The sequence below is a fragment of the Genypterus blacodes genome, unplaced genomic scaffold (genome assembly GCF_046128005.1).
Source record: "Genypterus blacodes isolate CSIRO-AG114 ecotype Tasmania unplaced genomic scaffold, CSIRO-AGI_Gbla_v1 ptg000019l_1, whole genome shotgun sequence".
Taxonomy (NCBI): Eukaryota; Metazoa; Chordata; class Actinopteri; order Ophidiiformes; family Ophidiidae; genus Genypterus; species Genypterus blacodes.
Window position 1 is genome coordinate 3,506,320 of NW_027466832.1, and position 24,699 is coordinate 3,531,018.

The 24,699-nt window shown below is 41.8% G+C and overlaps 1 protein-coding gene across 2 annotated transcripts in view; it reads right to left on the reverse strand.

Moving 5' to 3' along the window:
* Positions 1 to 24,699, reverse strand: part of LOC142991385 (pre-B-cell leukemia transcription factor 1-like) — a 48,290-nt gene that overhangs the window by 11,694 nt on the left and 11,897 nt on the right. For both annotated transcript variants that reach the window (XM_076141491.1, XM_076141492.1), the window contains exon 3: positions 913 to 1,157. In XM_076141491.1, coding sequence (XP_075997606.1) covers positions 913 to 1,157 — 245 coding nt within the window. The remainder of the gene's footprint in view (positions 1 to 912; positions 1,158 to 24,699) is intronic.

Here is a 24,699-nt window from a genome sequence, read left to right on the forward strand (position 1 = left end):
ACAGCCAACAGTGGACTATTTTGGGGTAAATAAAGCCCCGGTATATTTACTGAGAGTATATAGAGTCTTCAAGTTTGGCATCATCTCTCAAGACCACTGCCACACTATCCAACCTTCACCCTCTGTAGCCCTGATTTAATATGTGTGTAGTTTGGTCATTGATGAAGAGCAGCAGTTTGAAATGAAACTGCAGAAAACTTGTAAAAGGTATTTCAAATAAATATTTTTCTGCTTTGCTCAATAATCAGTACATGTGATTGAAACATGAACACTAGTTTCTAGAAAATGTAAAGCAATAGTGGGGATGAGGCAAAAGAATGGGTAACATCAGAAAGAGCCTGGATCATACGAGACTTTCTTCATTCTTCAGTAAGGGACAACATTTCCCCCCTTAGCAACTTCCCTTCATCGGCTTTCAGATCATTTAAGAGTTGATTTTTGTATTGTTTATTTTGATTTAACATGGATTATTTCTCAGACCTCTTACACTCCCACACTCCCTCTGGGTCACTAAGGTCGACTGACCGCATGCTGGATTGACTCTTAGAGGAGACTGTGCCTTTGTGCTCTGTCCCCCAAAGCTCAGGAACATTTTCCCCCCTCAACATGAGCTCTGCCCCAATGTTGGTTACTGCTGAAAGCCCGTTTATTTTCCATGGCTTTTAACCAGATTTAGATTTAGATAGAGTTTTTCAATATTCAGGGTCTTCTGGTTTTTGTGTTTTCTGGTCTTTTATACTTCTATCTTTTTACTTGACATGACTGGATGTCGTGAAATCCACAGATTCATTATCTATGGGGAGTTGAGCTCTGAAACAACTTGTGACATTTTGTTCATAGACGTAATGAATAATGCTTCAGACTGAATAATAGAAATGAACCGTAGTCATGTGCTCATATATCTGCTCATACCTGCTCATACTTCTCCAGCTCTGTGTGGTAGATCTGTCTGATCTGGGTCAGCTTGGCTCTGTAGTCAGAATGCTCTGCAGAGTTGTCCGGCCCTGCTCCTCCCGAGGCCGCCGCCGCAGCCGCCGCCGCCGCCGATCCGCCCCCTTTCTCCGGACCAGAAACACCCTCTGCCAGCAGCATGTTGTCCAATCGCATGAGCTGCGGATCTGGAGGCTCCTCCTCCTGGGCGCCGCGGATACTCAGCACTAGAAGACAAGACAAGACAAGAAAGGTCAGAAGTCAGTCATAAAAGGTCACACACACAGCAGCATGATGCACCGTAACAAGCTGTCAGCTGCAGAGCCTGACTGCATCGCTGACACCAACACTCCACTGAGCTGCACCCATACGTCCACCAGTCTGAGTTTAGTTCCCCAAAGAGGGAAGACAGAGGGAACAGACAAGAGGCAGACTTGATCAATCATCTGTTCTGATAGATCTCTTTCTTTCACTCCACATATGTGACCCTCAGCTAGAGCTTAAGCTAGAATGTATTTTTTTCATTTGTGAAAAAGTTTTACCCAAGAAAAAATTTGGAAACAGTCATGAACCCGTGATTTAGTCATCAGCACACCTTCATGATCTAAACCGATGGCGACCTCATATGAACTCACAAAACAATGTGTTATTGTTAATCCCGGATAATTAATCTAATGAATTACTAATTTTAAAATGTGGGCTTGGGGTCATGTGTAGGTGTAAGTAATTACATGACAAAAATTAAATCTTGATAAATTCTTCCATTACAGTGATCAATATTTCATATTCGAATCTCAGTTTTATCTATTGGAAGATACTATATTTTTCAATTTTGTGTATAAATGGAAACAGTAACATCCCCATGGTGCCTTGTGTTAACAAAACGAAACATGCATGCATGCCAACACGAAGCAGATCCTCTGCCTTTCACTAGAGGTCTCTGTTGCCATTCTGTAGGAGATTCAGATGCCATCTTCCATTTTCTGAGGTGAAACGCTCACACTCTTGATTCTTCCTCCTCCATCTCCATCCGTGAACCATCCATTTCACTACAAACACCGTCTCATGCTATACATGTGAGAGGATCCAAACTAATCCTTGCACAAAGATAGGATTTCTGTAACAGAACTTTACTTACGCATGACTTCTGCCCCCGTATGTCGATAGCTATTCAAAATGTCAAAATGCCTGTTATTTGTCTCAATGTCATTGAACGAGACGGGACGGGCAGAGATCACTTCATTAATTCAGAGACAATAGGAGTGCTTGGTGCATTAACCCCAAAATTCTGTCCGCGTTGGGAGACCCAGGCAGGGGGTCACTGGGATGAGAATGAGGCCTGCTGCAGGACCAGAGAAGGAGAAGGGGGGCGGCTCAATAAAGGTCCCACCCTCCCCTGCCTATAAGTGTACTGGAAATGCAAAAAAGGCAACTGTTGGTGAGTGGAAGAGGTCAGCGGTTCAGGCCCCAGGCTTGGCAGGAGGTAGATTGAGTGTGGGAGGAGTATTGGGTGGGGGGGGGGGGGTCTCTTGGGACTGCAAGACTGTACAAACATCCCCCCTCATTACACTCACTCCTTCATCACACTGATAATGTATGGATGTGGTTGAGGCAAAGTCTTTGAATGCCTCAAACCTTCCTTGACTTCTGCAGCATTATAACAGCATTTTGTTGTGACCCAATCAAACCTGGCAGATCAGTATCTCAAACACACCCTGTCCACACTGATTAGTGTAGCCAGAGGGCCCAATTGTTCCTGTGTATCCATTCACCATTATGGGAAGAATTTTAGGGCTACGCAGTTTGTTGAAAAGCTCATATTGTGAATATTGCGACTCATATTGAAAATTGAATCTCACTGCTCCTGGACGGATTACAGCGCTGCAGCCTGGATACGTATATGAATGTAAAGGTGAAAATGTGTAAATGATTGAGAGAAATAAGACGAAAATACTACAACAATGATTAAATGGATCGGACTACTGTCTAAAATAAAACAAACATTACCGCAGCATTTATGTACCAATATGTAAGTATGTATGTAAAATGAGAGCATTGGAATGAAGTGGACTGCAGGGTTCATGAGATTATTTGAGATAACTCATCTGACCCTCTATTTTGATTATGAGGGAGAGAGGAAATGTCACTATATACTATACACTACACTATATCACTGTAATTCAAACAGCACACGTACACAAATATAGGGGAGAAATCTCTCCTCAGGTGTTTCTACCCAAAAAACCAGAGGCCTTCGTATTTCTTCCCAAAGTCGTAAAATGTCTAGACTGTCGAATGAAAATAGAACATAAAAATTCCCTGCATCTGCAAAATGATTCGATTCATGTTTGCCAAGTTCCAGTTTAACATTCATGAAGTGTTTATTTTACTTGGCTTAAAGCACCTCTAACATCAGACTTATAGAGTGGCTGCTGCTGCTGCAGAGGACTCGTTTCATAGGAGATCGCTCAGAGGGAAAAGAGGGAGAAAAAAGATGCGGTGGGCCAACATATTTAGAAGGTCAACAGAATGAGCCTGTAGAACCAAAAGACAAACAATACATTCAACGCCGCTAAAGACTCCAAGCACAGATTTCCGTGCAGATACAGCAAATTCTGTTTTTGAGGATGACACGATGATCCCATCAGCCTGGATATCACACATTTTGTGCCGCTCTCCTCGTGTACCCCAGATCCCCGCAACATTGCTGTTGCTGATCCAGCTGTCTTGGAGAGCATCTGTCAGGAGGGACCCAGGAAGGAACAATCTATTACGCCATGTTGGCTGTGTACTGTCATCCCTCATTGACAGCACATTGTCACGCTTACACAGTGTCCTCTGTGCTGAGAACAAGCTAAGTGGCTGCTGCCTATAATATCAGCTCTTGTTAAGGGCTCTTATCAGACAATGAGATGGGGAAAGTGAGACTGCTCCCGCTATATTCTGGGATGTTTGTAAGGTTTTAATTGAAGTCACTTATCAGCTGGATTCTTACGATGACAGATTTATTGGTAACAATCTCTTGTGTTGGCGTGGAGAGTTTTACATCATTCAGGTCACAAATAGAGAAGACAAAACTGCAACGTGCATTTATCTTGGCGAGCCAGTGTCTGGTGGAAGCGCATGATGATTTCTTTATTCCACCCTGAACCTAACGCATATAATTAAAACCATGCAGGGATTATCTCAAACAAATAATATTATATGAAAAAGAAAACGGATAATGTGTTTCCATGAAATTGGCTTTGCTGTGGGTCATAATTACGCGACTCAGTGAGGGCCGCTTTATTGGGTAACGGCAGCCTAATTGATTCATCCTAATGTTGTTCGAGCCTTGGGTCTGCTGGGCCTCCCCGCACAATAGTTCTGCTGAACTTACTTAGCTGTCTGCAGATGAAACATTGAAGGTTCTCTCAGGGATAAACAATTATCTGTGTGTGTGATTCTAACCCCCCCTCCCCCCTTGTGAACTTACATTCTCAGTATGTCTCTAATGGATGCCATTTGGCTCTCGGAGGCTTTTCAACGACGGCGTATTGTCAGATGACGCCTCATCCCTTCCACCCATTGTTGACAAGAAATTCTTTGCAAAGGGAAATGGATGGGAATAAAAAAACATGGGATTCCCTTCACTTTAATTGGTTGATGAGGTAATGTATCGAAGTTCTCGACAATGTGGTAATGTCTGACAGAAGTCTACAAAAGAGATTCTACATGTATCAAACCTCTGAATGTGTTACTGCAGTAGAGAAAATGCAGGTATGGCGGAGCATCGGTCAGTGTTTTCAACGTTGCACACAAAACAAAATACCACAGGCTGGGGAGACACGGAAAAGTAAAGTAGAATAAAACCAATGGGAGAACATGACATTTATGTAACCTCACAACATCTGGCCTTTTACAAATCAAATCGATATTTAATAAAAGCCCAGGGTAATTGGCTTTTGAAGCAATGGATGTTTATCTGTCTGCTCGTTTATCGAGGAATATTTATTTCATTTCCACACAGCCCAGGAAAAAGCTTTTAGCTCTTTGAGGATAAGCCTGGAATATCATGCTCTGAGATGATTTACGTACCTATTTGGGGGAGAGCAGCTTGCCTAAACCTTCCCCCCCCCCACTTCCCTTGTTTTCAGAAAGCGCATGTGTAATATTGTCCTGTCTCTGTAGAAGATTAACTCCTGGCCTCATTTGAAGATGGTTGTGGAAATTAAAACTTAAAACTACACTACGAGCAATCTAGACTGATCATTCCAGTGCATCAGTCGCTTTAAGTGAGACTGAGCGTGTTTTCTAGTGTGACGGTGTAAAAAAGAAGGCTGACATCTTGGGGCAAATATAATTTTAGAGGGATATTCTAACTTTTCAGGAAATTATATGGCTGGAGAATAACAAAGATCCTTCGTAGAATAGTTGAATCATCTTGCAATACATGGCAGGACATTTTGCAATATAGATTTAAAACCAAAACAAAAAAGAAAATAGCAGTAACAGAAATCCAGGTCGACAAATACACTTTTGATTCGGTGACAATATTTGGGATTCAAAAGCCTGTTGGGGGATTAAGAATTATTCCTGGACACTTCTTGCCTCTTCAAAGGGATTCAGCCTTTTTTTGAAGCATATCAATATCAGACTCAATGGGTTACGGCTCAGCGTGCTCTGCAGTCCAGATACACTATCTTATCCTATCAAATTAACAGAGGGAAATGGCAGACTGTCAAAAACCATAACCATGTGTAATCCCCTCCTAGATTTGGAGGCATGTCGACAGGGACCGTTGGCATGGCAGCCTGTCATGGTTATCGGGTGATTGGGGAAAGCCTGATGTTTAATTAATGATGTTGGGCCATTCTGTCACAGTTAGAAAGATGTACGGTCAAACATAAAGGGGTCTGTCTCTCACAGACGGAGATTGGGCTCAGGCTGGCAGAGACCTTCGGTGGCCCTCTGAATGGCACTGAGATGTTGAAATGTGATCTGCCATGTTACGTCACAGGCAGAAGCAGAGGGAGCACAGAGTGAGTCAACAGTGACACTTGATGCAGGTCAGGTGACAGTTTGTTCTGGCAGGTCGTCACCGGACGGGCTGACAGCTCTATGAAGACTTTGATTAAAGAACTTCGAGGGGATACGAATAAGTTAAAGTAATCACATCTACATCTACGGATCTGTGTTGTTACTTTCTTTCTTTGCATCGTGGAATCCAGCTATGATTGAAGACATCTTACTGGAGGCTTGTGTTTTCTGTTCTGAATACTACTTGTGCGACTGTGTGACACCAGTGACAATCGTTGAAATATCAAACAAAAGGCCAGTTATCACATTTTATCTCAATCATACTGAAGATCTAAAACAGATTGCTTTTCATTTGATGTTTTTATTGCATGACTTGATTCTGCGGAGAGCTATTTAGTTCTCAGCACAGTCTGGCCTGCCACTCTTCTGTAACTCTTCACCTCTGTGTACTTTCCATTCATTGGATTTCCTTCTCTGGCACAGAAATGGGGGTAACAAAAAAAAAAACAGGACTCCTTTCATTTAATTTTGTCAAATAAATAGAATGTTGTGTTGTAACAGTCAAACACAAAAATAACCACCAATATCCACCAGTCCAAAATGCTAAATCAGGACTTTTTTCAAATACCTTTTGAAAGAGTGAACAATGTCTGTGTGGTATTTTGGAACTACACAGCAGGAAACTGATGGCAGGACAGGACACACATTGACCTCTCTCAAGCCCAAAGGAGGTCTACTAGGGGAAGTGATAGCAAAAATAAATAAAAATCACACCCACATACAAAAATATGAAATAAGTGTCCTGAGAGGAAATGTGTCCAAGACTTGTTTATAAATGGCTTGTTTGGCTATAAATGAGTGTGTACAGTGTGTTCTTCACTGTTGCATTATCAGGGTGATCATGTTGGATATTCCTCTTCTACTTCCATCACACACTAAAGAATCTGGCCACCTGCAGACAAACCAAACTTTTGCCTGGCTTTTTTTTTGTGCTTATTCTATTTCCAGGTCAGTGAGGCAAAGATGAATACAATGGAAATTGAGAATACAAACATTGAAATTTGACCCATATATCTACAAAGAGGTCATGAAACGTGTTTGTTTTTGTGTTTAAATTTATTCTGAAAGTGAGAATTCAAATTTCACTTTATGTGGAAAAACTGAGCTATTGGAAATTTGGAAAAAAACAACACCTTTCTAATTTACTGTACAATAATGTAGTATAGATTATGGTATCAGCACTGTCATCATACAACAGTAAAATGTAAAGTATAAGATTAAATTCTGAACATAGATACCAGTAATGTTTTAACTTATAAATAGAACATAATGATGTATTTTAATACTCTGTAGCATTTGGGTCTCATACTGTATCAAACTGTTGAGGAGGCATAACGTAATCTAGCTTTTATTAAGCATTCCATCATTAAAAACAGACTAGAGTGTCTGGTAAAGCCACATGCTTTTGCATAAATAACCCTTTCTGGTCAGGATGCGGTTGGCCTGTCTACTTGAATTTACATTGATGGCACCGGCCCTATTTGCTTGCATTGGTGCTTCAGTGGGCAGACTTCATTGTGGCTTCAGCAGTTAATAAATCACAGTAGAAGCCCCCTCTCTCGACGCAGCGTGTGCTATGGTGGTCCTGTCACAAGGCAAGCACCAGAGCCGAAGCGACAGCTACATGCTAATTCAACACTGGCATAATTCATTATACAGTCGCAAGTGTAGTGGAATGGAAAGAGAACCAACACACACCAGGAGAAAGACGACAGGCATCAAACTGTAAAATCCAGCAACCCTATGTCTCCCCTGCTTGCTTTGTTAAGACTGAGGTCTTTAAAATCACTGACATAAAAAAGCAACGTAAAATTATACATGAAGTATCAGCTTTGCACAAAAAACTGTAAAGAGTGCGTTTATTTGACTGCATTCATATTTGGCACATGCTGTAGCGTGATTCATTTAAAGAGAATAACGTTCACGTGCAAAATCAAAGAGGATAAAAAACAAGATCATTAAAAGCAACTGTCCACCTTAACAGTATTATTTAATGGAAATCAGATAATATACTGGATAAAGTGACTTCCACTAACTTATGCAAAAGCAAATGTAATATGACACATGAAAGAGTAGATTGGGGTTATCAAACTGAAGGGGAAATTAAGAAGGAGATAAAGTCCATCAAACTGATAACACCTTGTATGCTTTGAAGTTGACAACTAACCCTGCATTCATCATACATTAAAGTCTCAGGCAACACATATGTTCAGACATAAAGACCACATGTCTGTATTCATTTAAGCCCTAATAAACGGTTTGATTTTTTACTACTGCATATTACTACCACTACTTGTTCTACTACTACTACTTATAATAATCTTGGATGGTAAATACAAAACAACACAGATCACAGACACCACTTTAGTGCTTTACCAACCACTAAATCAGCTTTTGACAAAAGTCTGAGGAGCAAAATCTTACTTTCCTGCTTATCGTAACAACAGGATTCAACAAGCATCAAACTTCAGTCCGACACAGATTATGACTTTTAGGATATCCAGGAGCTATAGGAAGAGTCACTTAAACATTATTAAGAGAAATTGCCTGTGTGACTTGAGAAATGTTCATTAATAACACATTGAAAGCATGATACTGACAAAATATTGATAGAATTAACATGAAAAAGTCTCTATAACTCGATAAGACCCCAGACCTCAGTTGTGCAGATGAATGGTGCACTGTCTTGTAAATGTTGACGGACACATCAAGACCTAGTTTTAATGGCATAAGATAAAACCACAAGTCTACAGTGGACATCTATGATATTGGCCCCTTCTGGACTAGTAAGCTTTACACCCTTACAACGTCTGTTACACAGCATGATGAGAGAGGAAAAAACAATAAACACACACTTTCTGGTTCAAGGTGTCTTAAATGTTCCTTTTCGTTTGAGAATGACTGAGGCTGTTCGATTCAATTGGCGAGAGCCTTTACAGTCTGTTTCTATATGTTTTTCTCCATTCTGTGCCTGTTCCTTTTTATTGTCCATATAAGGCACGAGTGGGAAACTGGTCCTGAACACTCAGACTGAAGAATTGTTACAGACATTCTAAAACATCCCTCCCTTCTGCCTCACCGCTCAACCTTTAATTCATACAATTTTTTGGAATGCTTCCAACTTTCCATTCACTGAAAAATATCTGCCATGACATCACATCACTGACAAAGGAATTATTCTAATTTCTAAAAATGTAAAAGCAGCGAATATATAAATGAAATGAATCGTTTGTCCTAAAGTCAAAAGAAGCACGATCAGTAACAACTTCTCAGCCCACATGAAGGATCATTAGCAGTGTAAGACCATCCAGACAAGTGTCCCCGTGTGTCCCACATGGGACAGCGAGCGTCCAGCAGCGTGCACTAGACCGGGCCATCTATGGCCTCGGGGAGTGTGTTGACTGGGCCTTCCATGTCATTATCAGTCGCCTTGATCTGCTCTATCTTATTAAAGCCATTCCTTCAGGAGAGCAGATGAGCATGTCACAGTGTGAAACCAGGCCAAGGAGGAAAGGTAACCACGCTGCCACCCTCAGCCTGAGCAGGGGGCAGGGGACATGGACGCACTGTAGTGGCTTTGTTGTCAGGCTCATCTCAGACCCCCTGATGTCCATGTGATTCCCTTGTCAGACTGAGTTAATGGAACTCACAGTGGCTTTGCTTTTTTACATTCTTATCTCCTGAAGCAGGCCAGTTGGACAAACCCTGCGATGTCTGTAGAGCCACAGCTGACCGAGAGCTGCCGTGTGAAATATTGACCACATCTTTCTAATTACCAAGTAATATGTTAACAATTATCCATATTTAGAAGTACTCAGATTCTAACAATCAGTACAAACCAGCCTCCCACTTTAAAGAGCAATAACTGATGCAGACAATAATACCAGGTCAGCTTACTTTGACTGGTGTGTCAATGAGCAAGAAAAGAGCAACGTCATCCAAACTCGTACAAACATGTGGTTGAGGAGCCTGATAGCTCCTAGTTCTGTCCCCTTCCATCTATCTGCCTACACACAGCGCACCGCTCTCCTCCTGCCAACCAGTTTATGTAAAAGTGATTAACAGTAATTAATACTTAATCACCATGATTAGCCAAGTCGCAGTAAATTAAGCCACATCTGGAGCAGCTGAGGGCCCATGAGTGGCAGCAGGCATGCTGAGTGTGAATGCCACTGTTTACTAAGGTCTACCTGAGACATCTGAGAGCTGCAGCTCAATGCTCATCTCAGTGCCTTTGTTTGGCAGCTTTCTGGTTTTGAGGTGTGTCTGACAATGCCTCACTCAAAATAACTTCTAACTCCTTTTGTAGAACAATAAAACAACAATAGAAACGTTTAAATACAATTCATAAAGTAGTTTGTGCTTAGTTATTCTTGAATCAGGCTCATTTGTTTAAATCAGAATGATATGGCTGTATTAGGAGGTATTATAAGTGCACGGCTCAGGATGGTAGCTGGTCATGTAGGGAGCAGAAGGTTCCTGGTTTGATGCTGGACTCCTTGAGAACATTTTAAAGGGTTTTTAAGCTCGACCCTGGACCTCAAACCTCTGCTGATGTGCTGGTTGGTTCCTTTCATGTTAAGCTCCTGTCATAAGTGTATAATGGGGCAATGTGAGGTCATTGCAAAGCGCTTTGGATAAAAGTGCTTTCTAAGTACTGAATTTTTTTTTCTTTACTTATAGTCAGAGATTTGGAGCCTCGCTGATTTAAAATAATAAAATAATTTTCCAGGAGAACATCTCTGTATTAGCATAACACCGGTTGACCACAAGCTCCTCTTCTTGCAATCTACAACACACATATACTGCACATATCATGTGGTAATATAGAGTTGAGGAAACATCAACAACCCAAATAAAGCGCAAATATGATTGAAAACTTTTTGTGTGATTTCTTTTCACAGCTGAATCTATTATTATATTATATATTATTATTTGATCTTGTTTTGTTACAGCACTTTAGGCAGCATCTTTGCATGAAATGTGCTCTACGAATACATTTATAATTATTAATATATTATTTTATCATATTGGCATACTACATAAATAATCAGTCACACTGTTTCTCTTTACAATTTATGTTTTTTTTTAATGTTACATTGTTAAATTATTCCAATTTCACATAAAAGATACTATATAAAATGTAACGGCTATGGTAGGCAAAGTGTGTTTTCTAATAAATATAAGGTAAAGAATCTAAAAAGGTTTTTAAAAATGTGTAATGTATGCTGGCTAAAAATGCCTTCCCAGGAACTGACCTTCAACACTGACAATAAATAGACACCACATTCACAAGGACAAGCAAAAAAACACACACACACGCACGCACACACACACACACACTGCCTTGTGTACTCATGCTGCATTGTTGATTGGCCCTGTTGCCTGAAGATGTCTCAGTGCGTGGTAGCACCAGCGCCTCTCTGTAGCTTTTTTCTGGGAGATAAATGATGCAGTAGGAATGTCTGTGTGCTGGGGAGCTGGTTCCATCACAGCGGGTGTGCGGTGTCTCTTAGTCCAATGTTTCTCTTGCGCCCCCCTGGAGAGTTTTTCCCCGCGCCCCAGTCTCTCCCTGTTACACAGCTCCAGATTAATTACACACTTTAATCAGTTGAATTATTAATGGGGCTCTTACTTGGCAGTTTAAGGAAACGCCGAGAAGAAGTCAGCGCTGAGCATCCAGACTCAGACTCTCATTAAAACATCACAGAACACCTTTGGGAACGCTGTTATTTAGGCAGAAAAATAACAGGATTTGGTATTTTACATATCAGTACCGGTGAAGCTGCTTGAGTATGAATGCAGAGCGAGAGATAGAGAGCAAAGAGCCCTGCAGAGGCTTCTGTACAACATTATGTCATTATGATTGCATCTAATGCAGCCACTAGAAAAGGCTTCCTTTCTGATTGTTCAGCACAGATGGGAGCAATATTATCTAAAATGAGTTGGACTAAAGGAAGAATGAAATGAATGAAAGGAAAGGCAATTTCTAGGAGAATATGTCTCATTCCCTTTTCACTCAGAGGAGACTGTTTTTTTTTTATATATATCTCAGACAACTGTAACACTTCACTGGCAAGGATGTTCATCAGAATCAGGAATATGAAAAACTGTCATTATGAAAGGTGCAAAAAGCTGCTAGAAAATGAGATTATTCACATAATATCACACTTGCTGATAACAGAAAATCCCACAGTGAAGAGACAGGAAATGAAACCAGGAAACAAGTTCCAGACTTGTTCCAGCAATTCTAATTTTATATCTCCGGTGGAGCAATATTTAGTCTCCTTTCGTTGCATATGATGTATAAGTACGTTTGAATGTATGTCTATGATGTCCATGCACTCAGCGAGCTGCAGGAATGTTAATATCTTGAGGATGTGTTAAGCATTTATAAGCGATGTGAAAGCTCAACTGTTATTATATATAATCTGACAGTGTGGTGACATAACAGAAAGAGTGATTTGTTCTCTGCGTGCACTTTGATTTGTGTGAGTGCAGAACTACCTGTTCTCTCTTTTGACAAAACATCCTTACGAAGAAGCTCCTCATATTTAGAGTACAATAATTGTGTTTATCAGACGTGTGTGCCGCACTAAGGCAAGCTGCATGTATTAAGGACAACAAAGGCCGGGGATCCCTGGGGATTTAGCTATTTGTGTACAAGATACAGGCAGCACTGAAGGTTCCTGGTGTTTGGGAGGAAACAATAACAGGCTCATTGCACAGAGTCAGATTATATTACAGCCCAGTGCTCAGCGCAGGATGGATTTTTCCCTCTACTGTCATAGTCGGGAAGACACTTCAGGAAAACTGATGATATTGCGCCTGACACATTAGATTGAAATCTGACTAATGATTTAGCCTCTGTGTCTCAATGACAAGGCATTAACACAGGTCTGTGATCAGTAATCACCGTAAATAGTAATCAGTTGACCTAGAATGGCCTGCGTGGCCGGGGGGAAGCGAGTGGATGGGTCTTTGTGCCGCCCTGCAGCTCCAGACACAAAGCCCCCGGGACACAGCTACTGCACAACGGCTAAACATCCCCCGTAGCCAGGATGAAAATGACACAAGTTGCTGCTCAAGATTCAAAAATGGTGGAGCCGGCTCATTACGTGGGTCCTATTTGGGTCAGGGAGCAGATGCAAATGTAGGTCAGAATGAACCCCTGTTGTCAATCAAGAAATAAAAGACAGAGGGGCGGAGAAATGGAGGAGGATAGAGAGAGAGCGTGTCCCTGCTGAAATATCAGTCCCGCTGCTCCTCTCAGCCCCTCCCCATGGAGGACTGGGGGATTGGCTCCTATGTGGCAAAGAGACATGGTGCTAAGCTTGAATGAGGAAACTTAATTAGACTGATGCTTGTGACGTTAATTTGAGCTAACTGGTGCAATTTAAAAAAGAACAGAACACTTTGAGTTCTGTACTGGTTTGATACGTCACACATCGACCTCTTATGCATCACTGAACAATCTATCACCAGAGGTAGAGAATAAGCTGCTTTTAATGGGACAATGTTTGCCCTCAGTGAGCAGAATTCAGGGCATTTTAAACAAACTTATCAAATATGAAATACATCATCAATACAAACACGAATGTCTAACTGATCAGGATAAAAACTAATTGGTAAGCAACATGATAAATGCAGCAGTAGCAGTGTAGACTCTGTTGTTGTCACATGGAGGCTTTTCATTACATCAGAAGAAAATACCAAGTGCACACACTGACATACGATTGATTGATCCGTCTCCACTTTCTGCCTCGTGTCATATCAGACCATTTCTGATAAGAAGAAGTAAATTCAATGCTGATTTTTTCCCCTGGTTCCTTCCTACATTGATACTACTAAAGCCATTCACTACTGGGAATATCCTGCATTGTTTGCAGTTGAAGGATGAGGCCGATCCAATCAGAGTCCTAAAATCTACCAGCTGAGAACGCAGCATGAGCTCAGTCATTCTGCTGCAACATCCACTGTCTGTTGTCTGTCTGCTGATATTCCTTCCAACTCTTCAAAGCTCACTTCACTCTTTTCTTTTCTGTGGAGAAAAGTTGAAGTAGATCATATTTTCTTGCACTTAAGAGCATTTTGGCCAATTCCAGACCTTATTCGGGGGAAATCTGTGCGCTGGTAGCAGCTTCCTTTACTCGGCAGAACTTCATTTCGCCTCACACAGAGCTTAGATGCGGTGCTAACCGCCTAGAGGTTGACACTTGTCTGAATAATGTTATGCTAATGCTCTAGTCTACCTGTATTTACCACTAAGTGCGGCAAGCAATCTGTTGATTGCGAGAAAGCAATTTCCCTGAAAGAGGGGGAGAGAGAGGGCTGCTGGAAAGACTGAATGAGAGGCTAACAAAAGAGCTTTCCTAAGTTGCAACAAAGCAATTTACAGCACAACAATTTTCTCTGGCTGTGAAAGGAGCGCCGCTCTAATTGTGCCTATGCAGAGCCATCAAAATGGGCACTGGGAAAATAGCATCACAGGCTCACACACATACATGCTTGAGCAACTACAAGAGCTAAGCTGGACAACTGCAATAAAACCTTCAGAAATTAAAAAGCCCGATGAATGAAAAAACACACCGCAACTCTTTTTTTCGGCAGCTGGCTAATTCCCTTTAGTTTCTACATTATATACAACAAACTATGACAAAATATAATCACATCAAAATGAAAAAATGCCCTCCGTCGTCACAGTCTTGTTTCTTTTCACATTTACAGGTTTACTGCAACTCGAACTGCTATAATGATGAATGGTGACATTGTCCTTTTAATTTGTTTGTTGGTCCTTCTGTTGCCCAGAGAGGCAAATGTAGAAATTAATTGCTTTCTCAGACAAAGAGTGGGGTTTGGATACTGTGTCTCTGTGAATGTGTGTGTGTGTGTGTGTGGGGGACGACGACGACGACAAGTCTTCTAAAAATAAAGCAACAGAACCGTCTCTCTCTCTCTCTCTCTCTCTCTCTCTCCCTCCCTCTCTCTCTCTGCCTCTCTCTCTCCCTCTCTCTCTGTGTGTGGTGCCAGATTGGGCTCAGCACAGTGCTCGTCTTGCTCTGGCTCGACTTCTATCTGCCCATGTGATAAAGCAACTAACAGGCCTTTATCGGGGAGCAAGGGGAAATATGCTCCTGCCAGATTAGGCCCCAGCCTCTGCCAAGGTTATAAACAGCCTGTTATCTGTGTCCCAAACAGAGTAATCCACGCTCTATCAGCACCCAAACATATGGGCCACATGGAGCAGCGATAGCCTCTGATGGACACTTGGTTTTAATTGCAATAAGAGACACCAGAGTATTGCTGGGAAAAGAAACAGGACATAAAAAAGCTTTGTTATTGTGGACGTCTCCCAGACCCGATGTAGCCGGCCAACATTCACAAAGACCAACCTCGACCTTTCTGCCACGCTGCACCTGCTCCTTTCTTGTGCGCTGAGGCGATATCATGAATGAGCAGAGCAGTGTCAGTGTTACATTTCCAGGAACCTATTAAAGCCCTGCTGGATCATTTGTTTCCCGACTATATTTTCTCATTTTCTGTCTTTGTGGATTTTGCTGCACACTAAATTAGATTTTGGTCGTGGTAACTATGTATTAATTTGATTAGGTGGTAATGGGCTATTTTCAGTTCTCAGGTCACAAAACAACATTTCTCCGCTGCACTCTGTCCAAAGGGCTGCACGATTTGTTAAGAAATCAGTCAACTGCAATTATTAACAATTAGGATTTGAATAGCAGTTGTTTTCTTGTTGTATGTTGTTGAGGTTGGTCGCAGTAAAAAGGCTTGTGCCAAGTATTTAAAACATGTCTTTATAATAACATGATTTAATATGCAAGTGTGAAGGACTGCACTGTTACAACAGCCCCCAACTATGACACATGGATTCTGCTGCAGTGATAACAGGTCAGACAGAGCTGAGCTGCAGCCTATACATGAATGGAATAATACCATTCTGTCCTTTCGTGAATATGCAAAACTTGTTGCTTAATTGGTTTTACAAGAGGTACAAAAGAAGCACGTCAAGAGAAGAAATGCATGAGTAGAATGATTACACCAATTGTACTTGTCTTATGCAGAGGTCTGTACATGAATTTATGCAGAAGTGCAGTGTTCAAATGATGTCTGAACAAACTGACATCAACTAGTTTAGATTCGTTTTTGTAATTTTGGTGAAACATCTCCTTAAAATCAGGGAACAAGCAGATAGCAGAAATACCTAAGAACATTTCTGAAGACAAGTTTTTATCATAATTTATACGCATAATATTGCATTGCCGATTGTGGTGACTGTTGCTCATATCTGGCAACACATCATATCAAAGCCATACATACAGGACTTCTGACTCCGCCTATGAAGCTTAAAGCATAACGTGGAGCAGCTTCCGCGTTAATGAGGATTGAGGTAAATCTGAGAGAGATTTAGAAGCTCTACTACTTTCTATCTCGTCATATAAGCAGCAGGCTGTTCTTTCTGTTGGCAGAGCTGTGATCTGAATACCTCTGCCTTCATAAAAAATTCAGGCCTTATTGACTCCCGACTTTGGTTTCCCTGCAGAGCCTTTCCTCCCCAGCTCCTTTTAAATTCTGCTCTCGTGGCTCAAGATGTGCACCTGCCTCAGGAAAAAAGTCGGCAGCTTAACATAAGGCTTTTTTATAGCCTTCCCTGAGCCATGTCTAGAACATATCATTCTCTGTGCTGCAACACCTCAGCTCAGTGCATCATTATAGACTGACCCCCGAATAAAAAAAAACCTGTGTATATGATTCACTGGGCTAGTTTGGAGACGTACAGTATTTACAGACTAAGCACTGTATCGCTAAATGAAATGAAAATCAAATTCACTAAATCAGATCACTCAGCTGTTCCTGACTTACAGGATCACTGGAGGGATTATTGGCATTATAAAATGCCACATCACATCTGTTATGCTAAATATTGATAAATCATGTTCCATTTATGTCAGCATCTGTTACCTGCTCTTTGCAGCACATCATCGCTGAATGCTGCATTCAAATTATGCAGGACCGGTTCATCTGGTTGTCTATATACAATATTTCAAACACAACCTATACAAAAGGGCACAAAGCCTAATAAATTCTTTATTTTATATACTGCCCCCACATTTCAAAGTCTTGTCCAATAAAGTTTTAAATGTCATGAAGGGCCTATAATATAGATATAAACCAGAGCCAACAAAACCATACAGTGCTCTGTCCCCTATCTTTATATCCTATAAAGTTTTACACCATTGAATCAACTATAAAATGGTTTGGAAACTGTCAACAGGGGGATAATTGGACAGCTTTATTGTTATCCTGATATGTCCCAACAGACTCATTGCTCCAATTTGACAGTATTCTTTAAGTAAATGAGGAAGATATATGCTGTAGAATGGATGTCTTCAATCAGCCTGTGCAGCCTGATTTAATCAAAAAATAATATACATTTGATTTAAGATGGGTCAATCTTAGATATACACTTTAAACCTCCTGCAGAAAATTAGAAAACTCATAATAGTGTAACATGTTCTTGGCCCCTCGCATGCTGGCACGAGCCGGCAGGAGTGACAAACTGGCCAAACAAACACAAGCAGACCAGCATCTCCAACGCACAGCATTTCACACTTGGTTAGAGGCAGAGGATGGGCCTTTAATGACACACAGCCTCTCCAGTCACCTAGAATGAACACGTAGTGCTGGAAATAGACTGGAAACTCACCACGTGGGCCAGAGACTCGCGGATGCCTGCCTGTTTGGCAAACACATCTTAGCAAAGTCGCAACAGAGAGAGAGACAGACCCCCAAAGAGACTAAACTATGTCTCAATCACACAAACAGAACGTGATCAAACCATGTTATGTTTTACGCTGTGGTCGTGACACCAGCACACAGCCAAGCATGCAGACACACTGCAGCTCACTTTAGTCAGATGATGTGCTGTCCACTGATGTGTGATAACACTGTGGGATGGCAGAGTGCCAATCCTTGGATTTCTAGTCCAGCAAAACCTGTCCATGTTGTGTGCAGCTATCAGTTGAACACTATTCTAGCTGTACAACAAAATCCTTATCAAACACATTACAACGCTCCTGAATTACTGGTGGAACGGTATATAACACACACATGGTTACTTATTTTGTATTAATACTGATTGCTATTGAATGCTGGTCAGCTACTTCAAATCAGACATTTTGCCCAGTTCTTCTGTCTCCACTCCTCTGTTATGACAGCGACAGTAAAAGCAGCGCAGCACTGAGGTTAAGACTCCAGTCTCCTAATGAGCGTCTCTGTTCCAATATGTTGCATAAAGCCATTCCCACGACTGCACATTACCCCATTCATTTCTTTTATGTGGACAACCCCCTTTCTCCCAAGAGCATGGCATTTCAGACATGGATCATGGGGTCCTGTGCGCCAAAGAATAGAAGAAGAGGGAGAAGAAGAAGAAGAAAACAAAATGTCTCCTGCTGTAGTAGAATGTGCAACTACTGCTATGCAGCATGAGAGAAGCCGGGTTGCATTGGGTGTTAAGCTTCTGTGGGGGATTCGAAAACACATTGCCTCATGGTTGACCAAAAGCAATTGAAGACACTTGAAAAGTCATGTAATATTCAAGAGTAAACACATTTACCTTAAACATGAACACAAATGATGAAACATTTAGTTAGGGGAACCTCCCAAAAAATCAATTTGCAAGCCGGTTAAACAATAGCATGTAAATCACTCGCAGAAATGCAGCAATCATGAGGCGTGACTCACTTTCATCTAACAAACCACTTCATAGAGTGTTGTGTTGATTAATTGTGGATGCAAAATAAATCTTGTCGATTATCAATTACACCATGCTAATCCTCTGTCTCTTATTTATGCCTGCAGAAGACAATATTAAATTACTGCGACAGTCATTGCTGCTTCCCATGTCACGCAAACCAAGAACATACATGTTAGGTTGTTGTTGCAGAAGGGTTTATTTAAATCCACTGACACCTGGTTGGAAACACAGCAGGCCTTAATTTCAGCTCTGTGTCAGAACACTTTATTTTGTCACCATAAATCAACTGTGAGCCCAGAAACAATGGGCCTATTTCTCAACAGCACTTGCTTCTACCCGCACAGGGAGACAGTGACTTAGAATAAAACACTCAATATGGCAGGAGTGTTTACACGGTTATCAATATTTAATCAGAGTTAAAGCCAGCTACAATTCAGAGAGACAATGAATGCTGTTTCTATGAGGATCATTGCCACCAGCTAAGCAGTCAGTGGTGTTTGCATGAATCCCTTGGCACTGAAATGAAAATAAATGACGTCAAATTTTACCGAGTGGGTTGTGTAGTGTGTAATCTGTGCTACATCTTATTAAAGTTAGAAGTGATGGAAAGAATTATGTGAGATCCTTACTCATGTTTACTTCCACCATCATTAAATGTTCCCAAGTTCTATGGCGACTACTGCTAAGGACACTGATGCCTGTTGGAGAAGCTATTGTTTGTCAGTCAATTGTAAACATTTCAATCTTAACCATTTGGACTCAATTGTATTTCAAATTACAGGCCTCACACATCAATCAAAGGAAGCACTGTGAGCAAATGTGTCCCCATGTATAATTGGCTGCAGCCCTTTTTCTGTCACACAGTGACAGTGTAAGCAGTGCAGAAAAACTGTAATCCAGCCCGCAGTGACTCATTCTGCTTGAAGACGGAATGTCTACAATATGAAATCCATATGAATGTTTCAAAACCTTCTCCAAGTTTCCATTAAAAAAAGAATCTTCTAATAAATAGCTGTAGAAAATTGTCACCATCTTTCTCTTTCTACAGGGGAGGGATGTGAGGCTTTGGCTGGGCTTCTGTCCTCTGCATGTTGCTGCCTTCTTTTCTCTTCCAAGGCTAAGTTAAAACAGAACATCAAAAGCTGAGCTTTAATAATTGAGAGAGAAACTGCAGAGTACTCTCTCTCTACTGGGGCTGTCTTGATGTAAAGAGTCCTTTAAAGATGCATGGATGCCTCCCCAGAGGGATGTGGAGGGGCTTCACCGAGCCAAGGCACCGTACACTCAAAGACGACTATATGTGCATTCACTACTGGAGCAAGATGACCAGAAAAATGCTCTGGATCCATTTTTCTCCACAGAGAGGTTTGAGGGATGGAAACCAACCAGATAATATACTATCAATATTCATGTCTCTAAATCAATTATAACCCCATGTACTTCAAATGCAAATCATTTGGCAGGCAGGAGCATGGGAGTGACTCTGCAGAGTGGCTGCATGCAGGATACACATGCTATAAGAAGCAGTGTAACCAAGCATATGCCATAAGGATGCCAGTAAACATAAACATGTCAGCTGTTTACAGCAAACACATGGGGGATTCTGAAGTCCAGCAGCTTCACTTGAGCTGTTCTGTGCCTTTAAATGTAATCTTTGACTCAGATGTATCACTTTTTTCTCACACCACCATTAAAGCTAGTGCCTAAATTATTGATCCCTCGCCTTCATCAGCATAGCAGTCACGTCTGAGAGCAGGGGATCTAACTCGGGCTGTGTCCCCACGCTCCAGCCACTGAAATAATTAGGAGGAGTTCTCATTAAGGGAGAATGAAAGGTTTAAAAAAGGAGAGGAGGGAGAGCAGTCAGAGGGGCATTCTGGGTGTTTAATGTCTTCCCTAGGGCATTGAGATCATTCTGATCAAATCCTGAGGCTGTGTCCACAGATGAAAGGCTGTGCAGCAGGAAAATGAACACATAGTGTGGACACGCACAGCAATGGACAAATAATACATCAAGACTCCAGGAGAAGTGAACACAAAAATGAAGATGTTGCACTGTACAACCAAAGAATGGGATCAAGAGCATCAGCACATAACAGCAGCAGGTTTAATAAGGGACACAGAGAGAAACAAACGCATTTTTAGAAAATTTAGCACAGTGAGTTGCGGAAATTTCTGCTCATCTCTTTTCATTTGAGCAGCTGATGAGCTCCACAGGGCTTTAGAGCTACAAGCTAGTTTCTTTCTTAATACTAACTGATTCACACCATCTACCAGTGTGTGCACATCTGCAAAGTGAATCTTTATGGGTTCTATGTATACTGAATACTGAATAAGTAACAAAAGCAACCTTCAAACCTGATTTAACCAGACCACATAATCAGTACATGTAAATATCTTCATTCATTTTTCAGGATGTGTCTCCTACAAAGAAACTGCATTGTCACGTCTAGCTGGAGAGGAGAACATGACCCTCTAAACCTGAGTTTGAAAAGGAGCCAATTCATAAATTTGCATGCTACAGTAACATTCGTGCGACAATGGCTTTTCGCAGTGACTAGTGGAGTCCATGAATCTTTTTGTCACATTGCGCTTTCACTGTCAGCTTCCCTCATGCTGCGACTCCTGAGCCTTCTAAGTAGCTCAGTGTCGAGGCCACACCCCTCGTTAGTGGGGAGGGTTCATTATGCAAATGATCCTGCTGGAGCGGTATCAACGAGGCGCACGTTCTGTTATCATTTTCTGCCGCCGGGGCTCTTCTTCTCCCCAATCGCTCATACAGAATCATGGCCTAATAGCATCCCATTAACATAATTGCCAGCACAACTAGTGTTCCGTGTCTCAGAGCCACTCTCCTGCTCTGCCAGCCGAAAAAGAGAGAAGAGGATGGGTGAGGGTGAGGATGGGGGGGAGGTTAGGGGGTGGAAACAAATTTAATTAAGCCAATGCATTGGCCACTCCCCACCCCCCTCCTCCTCACCACCACTGTAAATGTCTGTTGTCTTTCCTTTTTTCCAAAGCGGAGGGGGCAGAGCTTTTTGTTTTCAAGAGACCTTGAAAGTCTCCCTCTGCTCCCGTGAAGCAAGCAATGTGCTCAATATTCCACTGATGAGCTCACAGCAGACGCCAGAATCGCGTCCAAACCCAGTCTGCCAGGCAAAATAAAATCCCCATTATTTCTTAATTAATCCTTAATTAAAATATATTACGGCGCCAATTCCACAAATCTCCCCTAATGTGAAAAAGCAGCCCATTCAAGCATATTTACATATATTTAATTAAAGCAGCACATTTTTTTGGAGCTAACAAGCCGTGGACTTTGAATGCCAAGGTGTTCCAAAACATCAGTGTCAGTGTGACGTGTATAGAGATGCAGAGAGGAAAGTCTTCTCACTGCAAGACAACAGATTGCCTTTAGTGGTCCACAAAGGTCCTCCACAGGAATCTTTGTAGCTGGGGAAAGATGGTTGTACAGTCAGTCCATTAAGCCACTGCACCATCAGCTACGGCAGTGAGGGGAAATAGTTGCAGCAGGGAAGCTATAATCATGTGCTGTGCACCTCCTGTATATGCTGCCATTACCACGCCCACAGCTCCCCTCTCAGCACAGCCACCAGTGTTGCTCTGATGAATTGACTGACACCATTTTCCATCTTCTGGTGCTGTCAGAGAAATAAAGGGAGCCACACAGGGAGGCCTGCTCCTCTGACACTGGCAGCAGCGGCAGCGGCAGCAGGAGCAGCACTGGGGCGGCTTCTGAAGGCTTCACCACTGGGAAAATATACATATATACAACAAAGTGCTGGCCTGGGTTGGCCTCTATATGCACCCTACAGAACCATAGAGGAGCACATAACTGAGAGCATCCCCAACATTTGCGTAACAAGACAGTGTATAGTGTGTAGTGTCAAGTAAAATTAATCAAACTATTCACACTGTGCATTCTCCATACAAATGCTCACTATATGTTCATCATGTGATAACAGGAAGTCATCCTTTCTCACTGCAATCTCACAGCTCAATAACACGTCTACCCTTGTTACGCTAATCACAATGACAGCTATATAAGGATAATTAGCAATCAGCCGAGCAACCACGCTGCTGTTGATTTACATCACCAAATTGACTGAATGATCGCAAATATTAGAAGAAACATTTCTTTATCAAATAACACATGATAACACACACAGAACAAGAAAAATAGAAGGGTTAAAGCAGCATGTCAACCATAGATACAGGACAACAGAATGGTTCATATCAGCACAGAACCCAGGGGTGTTCCTCTTCTGTTATGTTTTCTAAATAAAGGATCATTCTGTTATTCCTCCTGACCATGCCACCTTCATTTATATTCACGGTCATCATCTCTATCCTCAAGTACGTATCACTGCCTCATTTCTAACCTCTCAAATCAAATCAGTGCTTGGATTTTGCGTACGTGGGGAAATCCGCAAAGACGTATACAAACAGACAAACATTTGTATGAGACGTGGTTCCTCTTTCTTTTCCCCGGCTGTTTTAATTTGACACCTTGAGCTGGGGTAACTAGGTGGGGAGCGAGGAGCCGCAGAGGAATTCATTAGGAGCGCCACTGCAGGGTCCTGGCTCAGAGCGTTAATGACATTGGAGGATAGGGAAACGAGACAGGCCAGACACAAAATGAAATAAACATGAGGACTGTCAGTTCTGACAGCAGCAGCAAAGGGGACAGAGTCATTTGGGCTGGAGACCTTCAGCCCAGAAGATCACACCAGACGGCTTATGGACCAAAACAATATAAGGATGGGAGCAGAATCATCCTCACTAGGCCCTTAGATTCCCACACAGACACTCTCTCTTGCTCTCTGTGTGTGTGTGTCTGCGTGTGTGTGTGTGTGTGTGAGAGAGAGAGAGAGAGAGAGAGAGAGAGAGAGAGCGCAGCATTGATCTTTCTGGGCTTCACTCTTCATATCATTAAAAATATCCATCACTTGCTGCTGCTGCGGCATTCAGATACACAGCTGCAATTATTAATGTCACAGCAGCTCCATACAAACTGCACTCTTAATGCGCCTGCTGAAAGACATTAAATATACAGCAATCTTTGTCTGGCTTCAGCGTGTATCAATTGAGATGACTACAAAAATAACCCATGAAGAAAAAATAGGAGGAACTCGACACAGAGAATGAAGGAGCAGGATCGAGACAGAGAAAAGGACACATTTGGCTTTCACAATTTTGTGTAATTTCTTTGAATAAGAAACAATGGCAGGAAGAACAGCAGGGAAATGTGCACAAGTATCCCACTATGATGGAACTTAGGCACTTCTACTTTCCCCTCTCTGTCTTATCTCACTCTATCTAAAACGCAGGCGGGGAAGTTTTGCAAAGATTTGGAACTTGAGCTTCCCTCCCCAAAATTGCCACTTAAATGTTGCATTTACTGGCCCATATTTCAACCCCCATACCTATCAGCTGATGCATCAATATAGATAAAAGGAGATCAATGACCCTATAGCTATCTTGAATTAGAGCTGCACCGTATTAAGTGATTGATCTTTTTTCAGAGGTTCTTCCTTTCCAATCAGCTTCCAGCCTTTTCCAATGTGCTCTTGCCTTTAGAACATTCAAGTGCAAAAAGTGTCTCTTGCTGAATTCTGAATTCACAATTTAATGGGGGGGTTCAAAGCTTTGGATATTTAAGTAACATTCTTCTCTGCTTTAATTAGCAAGAATGTTGTCATACAAAAGACACAGCCTCCATACGAAGAAACAATACATACAAAGGAAGGAGTCATTATTGCTGAGTACAACTGGGTCTGGCCTGCATTTGTAAGGCCTCTTCATGAGAGCCTTTCATCCCCATTCCTCAAAGGACACAATAAAGCTGCCAGTCAGTATGTCAGTCAGTCAGTACGTAGCCCTACTCTGTAATA